At 40.5% G+C, this 11329-nt stretch overlaps 1 protein-coding gene across 1 annotated transcript in view; it reads right to left on the bottom strand.

The window, feature by feature from the left end:
- Positions 1 to 7923: 7923 nt before the first annotated feature.
- LOC311049663 (uncharacterized protein) overlaps positions 7924 to 11329 on the bottom strand; it is a gene marked incomplete at both ends in the record, with an annotated part of 36933 nt that continues 33527 nt past the window's right edge. Inside the window, 2 exons of the mRNA XM_084063424.1 lie at positions 7924 to 7935; positions 8526 to 9079. Of these exons, the coding sequence (XP_083919550.1) occupies positions 7924 to 7935; positions 8526 to 9079 (566 nt within the window). The remainder of the gene's footprint in view (positions 7936 to 8525; positions 9080 to 11329) is intronic.

Genomic DNA, 11329 nt, shown 5'->3' with positions numbered 1-11329 from the left:
GCATTTTAATCCGATCGGTGGCCATTTTTGTCTCCGCCAGAGGTGGAGAGTATGTTTTCGTCTCCGTCCTTCCATGTGTCCGCTAAGCTAACATTGGTCAAGCTTCACGTGACACGTGACAATATGTTGAAAGGGTGTGCTTTGATTGGCTAGCGAGACGCATGACGAAATAGAGACCTATAAATAGGTGTGTCACTTAAAAAAATCATTTATATTTTTTCAGCCAAGCTAACATTGGTCAAGTGACACTTGACAATATGTAATATTGACAGGATTAATGGAGAGTATCTTTTCCTCTCCGTCCGTCTCTGTATGTGTCCGTCTGAGAACACCCAACATTGGTCAAGCTTCACGTGACATCACAATATGTAATATAAATAGGTAAGACAGGATCAATCAGGAACAGTACTTTCCAGTACAAATTACCCGTCCGTGCGTGTGTGTCCGTCTGAGAACACTCACCTTTTAACAAAAAACTTTTTGTTTAACTAAAAGATATATCTTTTACCCTACCTTTAAGTTTTAGAAATCATTTGTAGACTCAGCCTCAGATCTAAATGCGTAGTAACAATGGCTGTTTGATGGTTGATTTGATTGTGGTTGCTTACCACCTCTGTATCTCATTAGTTATTGCTATATTAATATAATTGCTATGATATAGTAACGTGTTCTATTTTTAGTAAGAATTAGAACATTTCTAGAAAACTATGGTTAAAGATAGGATAAGTGATTTCCTTTGGTTAAAATAGCACGGGTCTGCTGGCGGAGACTTGTGCTCCGAGGAGCACATTTTCTAGTCTATATATTTTTTTGTAATGTATCAGATTGCAATACACCTCCCAACCAGTAGTGTCACATAGTTGAAAGCATCAGAGAAAATTCGGAGACAATGGCCGACGGTCGGATTAAAAAGCTTTTTATTGACCAATACGGAAGATACAGGTACTTAGACCTTTTGCACCTCAACTTATTACATCCGTGGCTCGGAGGTCAGCACTTTATATTTGAAATCTGAACGTTTATGTAGATTTGCGCTGCAGTAATCTGATCCCTGGTCAGTCAGTCTATCATAGCAGCACTTGATTCTTGCAGCCCGAGCCCCACGGGCTTCTGCTTCTTTCACACCCACAGGCAGAATACGTAAAGAACAGCGATTTGTTGAGTATTAGCTTGTCTGGCTCCTAGTTCATCGAGTTGAAAGAGCAACTGCACCAAAGCTAGTAACAAAACGGTCATTGCGGTGAGAAGCGAGCATGCAGCCAATACACAACAACCATTGTGCGACACGATGGGAACAGTGGTGTGCTAGACCAGCGCTGTTCGGGGATTTAAAAAAAAGTAAATAAATAGACCAGCGGTCGGCGAGATCGACAAGCCAATTGCTAGGCCCTTCTGACCCCCCTTCCGGTGCCTATGGTGTGTGCACCACAAGGCAACATGGCCAATTTGTTTAATCATCTTTAATCATCGGGATATTATCATATATTTTGTCATGACTATTGCATAGTAAAATGTTCATATTGCGACAGCTCTACAACAGAACAGAAAAATATTTAAGAAAGAGAGAGAACATTAAACGTACTGAGGTGTGGATGGTCTTCAGGTTCCTGTTTAATAGAAATGGCACTGGCTGAGTCTGGAGAGTTCATCTTCACCTTTAGTCTGGACTCCACACACTTGTCTGAAATGAAGGAATTGAATAAGGACTTTAGGGTTCCATGGTTCTACTTCCCCTAAAACGGTGATCATTGGGTATTATTAATATATGAGGAGGAATGTTCTTCCAAAAATTGTGTTAAAATTATATCTTTATGTGGACAAAACCCACCAGTTCAAAAGATATAGGCCTATGGCCCTACGTCAAACCATCTAGCTTGTATGCATATTATAGACATGATGCAAATTCAACTGATTTTTTTTTTCTTTTCAGCATTTAGAGCTGAATTAATATTCCCACTGCGTGTTTGCCGTTCTCTTAAAATTGTGATGTAACAATAAAGTTTACACTCTATATAATTTGAAAAATAAGGAGAAATCCTTTGTCAATTATAATAACAGCAGAAAGGTGAGTTTGGAGCTAAACTGACAATTTGCAGCCCATGAACAAGACATAATTTCCAATTCCATACCTGGATGGTCATTCTAGGTCTGACACAATACAGCATGACAGATGTTTAGTTGGTATAAGGATTCAAGGTGCATGAAGTCATGGAGCTCTAACTTCACTTGACAATCACATTAACATTACAGACAGACTCTGTCTGACAGAGTAAAGATACTACTGGTGGTTTACAGGTAGCCCTGGCCGGTAACCAGACATTTCGCCCTAAAACCATTTCGCCTGTGTTTTTGAGCGGACATTTCGCCCACCCCCAGACATTTCGCCCGGACATTTCTCCCACCCCAGATGTTTTTCCCAGACATTTCGCCCACCCCCAGACATTTCGCCCAGACATTTCGCCCGACATTCATTATAAATATATAACCAATCAGTTGTGCGAGAGATTCATTATAAATGGCTTTATTTAAGAGGGGAATTTTCAGTCATCCGCGGACTACTTTTTTTCGCCGATAAAGTATAGTTTTGGACCATGACGGAGGCGCGCCGACTCAGCAGACCTTGAGGCTGAGGAGTTGCGCCCGAGTGCCTCCAGGCGCGAGTGCCCGCAACGACCAGCCGATGGTCCTGCTAGTCGACTACGCGCCGTCCGAGTTATGTACCGATAGGGACAGAATAGTAAATATTTTTCGTGGGGACTGCGTTTGCCCCACTGACTGCGTCTCTCTCTCTCACACACACACACACACACACACACACACACACACACACACACACACACACACACACACACACACACACACACACACACACACACACACACACACACACGAGAGAGAGCTTTTATCTAACCCTCTCTCATTCTCGCACACAAACGGCCAGCTAGCTTCACTATCTATGGGCGAAATGTCTGGGCGAAATGTCCGCGAAAATGGGCGAAATGTATGGGCGAAATGTCCGATTTTTTGGGCGAAATGTCCGACTTTTTGGGCGAACTGCGGAATGGGCGAAATTACTGGTATTCCCCTGGCCTGGTCCAGAGCGTTAAGTGAATTCTCTCTAACGCTCTGCCAGGCGCTCGGCTCTGCGCATAGACAAGGAATTCCACTGTCCTGTGAGGCTCCTACTGTAGTAAAAAAGAAACAAAACCATTTCGCTACTCATCAAAACAAAGGCTATTTTGTGTTGTTGAAAGTCTGTTCTCGGAGGTGGGAAGCCTCTCAGCACCCCACCTTCTCTGTAAGATACACTTTTTTTCCAGAAAAGAAAATATTTCACCGGAGGGAAAATCTGGTCAATAGAAAAATTCCATTGACCAGATCTGTAGGGGGCGCAGTGGAGCAACCAAAACATGTTTTCCTTCCAGTGAAATATTTTCTTTTCTGGCCCAAAAACATATTTTACAGAGAAGGTGGGGTGCTGAGAGGCTTCCCACCTCCAAGAATAGACTTTCAACAACACAAAACAGCCTTTGTTTTGGTGAATAGCGAAATGGTTTTGTTCATTTTCACTACAGTTGGAGCCTAACCTGACGCTACCAGATCCAAGAAGCTTGCTCCACATTGAGGAACCTGGTTACTCAATACCGCCCCCATCTGGCAGGGTCAGGTTAGTTGGAGCCCCCGCTTTAGAGAGAATTCACTTAACGCTCTGGACCAGAGCTAGTTTACAGGATAAGTTTGCACCTTATTGCTTATTATAGAGATTATCCACTGTAATGATGTAGCATTGATGTAACTATAGGGTTACCATGACAATAGTGACGTCAACAACAACAAAACAATGTATATACATGTATTAATGCTGCTATGGAGCTATTGTTTGTGTTTATGATCACCTTATAACAACCTAACAGCTATTAAAGTCATTGGATTTATGTTCCAACTTAAACGATGCGTTAATAAAGACAAATACAGTAAACAAGACGTGATCCGTTCATCTAAAATGATACATAGATGCAAAACGAATACAAGAAGACTCACCTCAAGACAAACTCACCTCAACTGAAAAAGGAATACTCACCTCGGGGGTAGGAACAGTCACCCCGGGGGGTGGGTAAACTCACCTCAGGACCTGAGAAAACTCACCTCGGAACACTCACCCCGGGGGTAGGAACACTCACCCCGGGGGTAGGAAAACTCACCCAGAAAAACTCAATGGTGTAATGTACAGTGAGTTTTTGTTTTGTGGGTGGGTTTAACCTTTCCCCTCTACACCAAGTCTGTATGTTTAAAAAAGGCACATCTACCGGCTTGTGAGCTTTCCTTTTTCACAGAATGCTTTCATAATGAGACACGTTTAATCCATACTGGATTAAATTCTGTCTTTGAAGGTATAGAATTACCAAATTATGTTGTTCAATGATATATTTGTGTTTAAAATACACACACACACACACACACACACACACACACACACACACACACACACACACACACACACACACACACACACACACACACACACACACACACACACACACACACACACACACACACACACACACACACACAAAGAGTAAGGCATCAAAATGTACCAAAAGTAATATTTCTAAAAACTAAAGTTCTCAAACAATGCATGTGTGCAATGCAATGTTCTATGCTGTTATCATTTATACCAGCAAAGTAGTAGGTAACTAAATATCCTAGGTAAAAATAGGGAAAAGTGTTTAATGCATGTTTTACAATAGTGAAATGTATATCTAATAGTAACTAAAGTTCAATAATGCTTACTATAGTGAAATGTATATCTAATAGTAACTAAAGTTCAATAATGCTTACAATAGTGAAATGTATATCTAATAGTAACTAAAGTAACTAAAGTTCAATAATGCTTACCAAAAGCTTTTCTCACAAATGTGTTCACACAGAAAACAAAACATTATACCCGTGTTTTACCTTCACTGGAGTTTTTCTTTGTTAAGTAAGTATTTGTTTGCATTATACACATTGGAATGTTCACTTTTCTGATGAAATCTACCTTGTATTTAAAGCACTTTAATTAGCTAAATGTAATTTAACAACATACATTGACATTGGAATGTTCATTTCTCTGGGTTCCTACCTTTGTTTGTTTGTTTGTTTGTTTGTTTGATGGGGGCACAGGAGTGAAGGGGAGGAGGGGGGTTGACCACTTAACACTAATATCCCATTCCACTTAATGATTCATTGTTTGATATCTAATAGGTGGATGGGGCAAGGTGTGGAGCTGGAGACACATAGCAAATGACCATGCTATTTGCTATTTGCATTCCTTGTTCACTTTTCTGATTAAATCTACCTTTCATTCATTCTGTGAAAATGGAAAGCTTACATTATGAAAGCATTCTGTGAAAATGGAAAGCTCACAAGCCGGTAGATCTACCTTTTTACCTTTTCTGATGAAATCTACCTTGTATTTAAAGCACTATTTAAAGCACTTTATTAATTCTATACCTTCAAAGAAAGAATTTAATCCAGATATGGATTAATCCAGATATGGATTAAACATCATTATGAAAGCATTCTGTGAAAATGGAAAGCTCACATTATGAAAGCATTCTGTGAAAATGGAAAGCTCACAAGCCGGTAGATCTACCTTTTTTTAAACATTGGGTGAGTATTCCTACCTCTGAGGTGAGTCTTCCGAGGTGAGTTTTCTCAGGTCATGGGGTGAGTGTTCCTACCCCCCGAAAATCTTGGGGGTGAGTATTCCTACCTCTGAGGTGAGTCTTCCGGGGTGAGTATTCCTACCTCTGAGGTGAGTTGGTTTTGAGGTGAGTCTTCTTGATACCGTGATTACCATGCAAAACAACCTGAATGAGTTGATCTTTATACCTGCTGTGTTTCAGTGGTTGAGCTGCTAACAAACGTCCTCCTGCTGCTTAACGACGACACTGTTTAGAAACGACACGTTTTACTTTTCTTTGCATTTTACTTTGATATAAATCTATGGTATTTTAAAGTGTCAACAACAGTCAGTCAACACTTCATGCTGTTTACACTACTGCATTGTGGCACTATAGCAGTGTTGACAGGCTATGTGAGAGAAATAAGCAAACAGGTCAAGGAAAACAATTTGAAAAGAGCCAAGCTCACAACACGTTGTGACTGTGAGCTTGTAGATCTGCTAGATCTGCTATTATCTTTGAAACATTTTAACAACACAAATCTGGTGCGGGGGTCCCTGGCACAAAAAAACGCAACTCGCCGCAACTTTTAATATTTACAAGAAACCTTACTTATAATAAGCAGACATGGCAACTCTGCTTTGTTGTTCTTCTTCTTGTCTGGCATTTCAAGGAAGTTGCGTTTGACTCCAAGGAGCAGGCGCGCCGCCTACTGGGCAGCAGAAGAATAAGAAATTGTGGCACTACAGATTCAGAAACTTTTCAGACGTGACCCCCAAGATAATGACATTTGAAATGGGGACCCCTCACCCTGACAACTTAAGCACTTGGCATTGTAGGAGTTGAGGCATTTAGTTAGCATTACATACAATTAGTATCCCAACCTGAAAATGTAGCTATCTTCTATTTAATAGAGAGCTGGAGAGAGACCTGTTACTGAACAAAAGTGGGTTTCAACCTTTTTCATGCCAAGGACCCCTAAATTGATAATTTGGCCGCGGACCCCCATCTGAAAATGTTTTGTGCCAGGGACCCCCCAGAAGGAAAGATTTCAGTTAAAAATGTTTGCTTTAAAAATATATAAATATATTCAAAGATATGCACAAATTTTCAAGATTTTTCAAAAATAGCAGATCTACAAGCTCATAGCGCAGCAAAGACTGCAGCGCTATGAGCTTGTAGATCTGCTATTTTTGTCGTTATCAGTGAGAACCAGTCATACAACAGGTTTATCAAGCTATGGGCTGGCACGCAGGAGCACATTGAGAATGTACTAAAATGGCATTAACATTAACATTGAAGTTCAACCTGTGGATGGTCGTGTCCAGCAGTCCTATTTTAGACATGTTATTAATACACAACCACAACAAAAACAACAACTTTTAAAGAGGTTTTGACATGTTTATTAATTGAAATTCAGCATCTCAACATCTAAAAAGCTATGAGGTCAAGTTTTCAGGATGGATGGGGTCTGGGGTTGGTTGGTGGAGGAGGTATCTCTCTTCAGTTATAGCAGGGGTCATCACCATGCTTTCTTGTGATGGACATTTTGGTCTAAATTCCATTTTTGCCACGGACATACAAAATGAGTGGACAATAATATTACCAGAAACACATAAAGAGCTATAGCCCTGAATGACCTTATAACAGGTCTGTAACTCTGAGTGTGTACAAATGGAACCTAATGGACCCTTACGGGTCCATTTGGTTCCATTTGTACACTCTCAAGAGTTACGGTGGTCCTTGCAAATAAAACATTTAAGAACCACTAGTACTAGTAGGACTCCTAATGTTCCATACATAGTGTCATAGTAAATCAGAGTCATACATATTCTGAAGAAAACGAAATAAGAACATTATTATGGTGTGTAAATAAAAAAAAATTGCCACGGACAATACCAAGTCTTTGCCACGGACACATTTGTCTGTGTACGGACATGTTGATGACCCCTGGTTATAGTCTTGCTTGATCTCTTTTTTTTAACACAAACTCATATTATGAAATCATAGTTTAACATCTTATTAGCTTCAAAATGAGCCCACACATGTATGTATTCAACCTTGTATGAACGATTTAGACAAAAAGAGATGATTTAAGAGGACTTGACCTTAGATTCAAGAAGAAAGGTTTACATGCAACTAACTGGTTTCTTCCACAACCACATTTCACCAATGATTATACTTGCTACAAAATAAGCTTTTACTGTGAAATAAGAATAATTACAAGAATTCAATTTGAGTCTGCATGACTTCACCTTTACCACACTTCCTGGGGACAGAGGGAGACAACAGATGTTTTCACTTCGGCCACCATCCTTACATAAAGACAATAGTATTGAATTCAGCCTGCTGACTAACAAAAGACTTGGCTCGTGACTTGCTTTTAGTTCACACCTAAAGCTGAACTCCTGCTCTAGGACAAAAGCCAGGATACTTAAAGTGTTGACTGATCAACACATCAATAGCAGAGACATGCATCTTGTATTCAAATCTAGGGGGTTTGCTTCCCCTGCTTTCTCATCCTGCTGACTCCAAAAGGTCACAGCTTCAACTGAAAATCTCATACTATTATTAACCAATACTAAATGATATAGTCCTGGATTCTCTCTCTCTCTCTCTCTCTCTCTCTCTCTCTCTCTCTCTCTCTCTCTCTCTCTCTCTCTCTCTCTCTCTCTCTCTCTCTCTCTCTCTCTCTCTCTCTCTCTCTCTCTCTCTCTCTCTCTCTCTCTCTCTCTCTCTCTCTCTCTCTCTCTCTCTCTCTCTCTCTCTCTCTCTCTCTCTCTCTCTCTCTCTCTCTCTCTCTCTCTCATACTGGTGTTTGCCTCTAGGGCCTCCTGATCATTAAGCACGCCCCTGTACGTTTTTTTCTCCAGTATGGACACGCTGGTGTATCTTCAGCTGACCTGACTGACTGAAACTCTTGTTACACAGTTTACAATGGAATGGTTTTTCTCCAGTGTGGACACGCTGGTGTCTCTTCAGGTCACCTGACTCTCTGAAACTCTTGTTACACAGTTTACACTGGAATGGTCTTTCTCCAGTGTGGACACGCTGGTGTTTGTTCAGGTTACCTGACTGACTGAAACTCTTGTTACACAGTTTACACTGGAATGTTTTTTCTCCAGTGTGGACACCTCCACTTGTCTCACCCCAATCATCACTGTCTTCAGTGACTTCAGTGTCAGATTCAAGCTCAACTTCAACTTCAGAGCAGTGTGAAGAGATGTCTTCATCAATTTCACTTTTCACTGCTAGTAATGTCAACATTGATCCATCAGGCTCCTCTGGTCTCTGAAGTAGCTCCTCCTGTTCCTCTTTAATGTGTGAAGGCTCTGGTTTCTCGTGGAGCAGACTGGGGCTCCTCTCCTGTTCAGAAGAATCCTCCTCTTTACACACAACAAGGTGCAGGATGTCTAGGAGCAGAACAATAACACAATATTGAACAATGGATTTCTAAAATGTAACACTATTCTTCCTTTCTGTCTGCAAGGGACCATGTTGGGAAACCGCATTTCCAGCAGTTGGGCTGGCTCCCTCTGGCAGCCAGGTCAGTTCAACTACAGCTGAACCTGGTGCATAACATCTACATAAACAGCACCCCTGTGTACCTATGTAATCTTTTTCAGAAGCGTAGCGAAGCCCATTCCCACCTAACCAGAGCCAGCATAGCAGACCTGACCATGCCCACGTTCACCACTGAAATGGGAAAACGCTCATTTAGATTTGGAGGAGCAGTTAACTGGAACTCGCTACCCCTGACCATAAAGAGCACCAGCAGCCATCTCCTTTTTAAGATAAGGGTCAAAGCATGGCTATTAGAAAACGTTGCCGAATAGTAGGGTTACTTATGTTAGCAATGTGATTCTATGTATGTATGCTGTAGGTAGTGCAGCAATTGATTGTTTTATTTATTATTGTATTGTTTACCTGTATGTATTTTGTTGCAGTGTTGTTTGTCTCAGACCAAGGACCAGAATGAAAATAAGTCGCAAGACTTTTCTGTGTCTGTATTGATGTTTCTATGATGAACATGATGTAACATGTGTTTTTCTACTGTATAACGTCTAATCAAATCAAATCAAATCAAATCTTTGTCCATGTTGTTGTTGATGACAACAACATCCTCTGTGTAGTTCTGTGGATATGTAAATGTTGAACACTGTATCTATAAGATGTTTTTCTCTATCTGATTACCCTGTGGTGTTGTCCCACCCCCTGATAGATGTTGGCTTATGCATATTATAGACATGATGCAAATTCAACAGATTTTTTTTTCTTTTCAGCATTTAGAGCTGAATTAATATTCCCACTGCGTGTTTGCCGTTTTTGTAAAATTGTGATTTTACAATAAAGTTTACACATTATATAATTTGAAAAATAAGGAGAAATCCTTTGTCAATTATAATAACAGCAGACAGGTGAGTTTGGAGCTAAACTGTCAATTTGCAGCCCATGAACAAGACAGGGAGATCATTTCCAATGCCATGCATTACCTGGATGGTCATTCTAGGTCTGACACAATACAGCATGACAGATGTTTAGTTGGTATAAGGATTCAAGGTGCATGAAGACATGGAGCTCTAACTTCACTTGACAATCACATTAACATTACAGACAGACTCTGTCTGACAGAGTAAAGATACTGGTGTTTTACAGGCTGTGACCCCCCAAGATAATCATATTTCAACTGAGGACCCCCCACCCTGATAAGGGTGCTATTGTGAAAATAGCAGATCTATAAGCTGACAACGCTTGTAGCTCGGCTGTACATTTTTTATAGTACTTTGTTGATTACTTTTGATGCAGTAAATTATTTTCGAGGTATTAAAAAGGTCTTAAAAGTCCTAAAATTGTCACTTCACCGTCACCTGGGGACCCCCCAAAATCACGTGGGGACCCCCGACCCACTGGTTGAGAACCACTGAACTATAGGGTTACAGTGACAATAGTGACGTCAACAACAACAAAACCATAGCCTGGCGTAGCCGACTATATCAGGATGCATTTTTTTTTTTGCACTCGCAGATTGGTCCCAGGCTAGCAAAACCATACATGTATTAATGCTGCTGCTATGGTCTGGAGCTATTGTTTGTGTTTATGATCACTTTATAACAACCTAACAGAGTAATTGGATTTATATTCCAGCTTAAATGATGCGTTAATAAAGACAAATACATTAAACAAGACGTGATCCGTTCATCTAAAATGATACGTAACCCTGAAACTGTAACATGACAGTCATGGAACCGAGAGTTCCTGCTTTAGAGTGGTGTTCTATGTTTTTACATTTACAACTCTCACATGTACATAAACGTTCAGATGATCAGGTGATCGGATTAAAATGCTTTTTATTGAACAATACGGGAGATACGGGTACTTATCACGGAACGGATCAACTTGTAACATCCGTGGCTCATGGGTAAACACTTTATATTTGAAATGTGAACGTTTATGTACATGTGAGAGTTGTAAATGTAAAACAAATGGAACACCACTCTAAAGCAGGAACTCTCGGTTCACATGATGTGAACCATGGCTAACATAGATGCAAAACAACCTGAATGAGTTGATCTTTATACCTGCTGTGTTTCAGTGGTTGAGCTGCTAACAAACGTCCTCCTGCTGCTTAACGACGACACTGTTTAGAAACGACACGTTTTACT

This window comes from Gymnoscopelus microlampas, assembly GCF_963454915.1.
Source record: "Gymnoscopelus microlampas genome assembly, chromosome: 1".
Classification (NCBI taxonomy): domain Eukaryota; kingdom Metazoa; phylum Chordata; class Actinopteri; order Myctophiformes; family Myctophidae; genus Gymnoscopelus; species Gymnoscopelus microlampas.
Note: the sequence above shows the minus strand (reverse complement) of the source record. Positions and strands in the feature narration are given on the sequence as shown.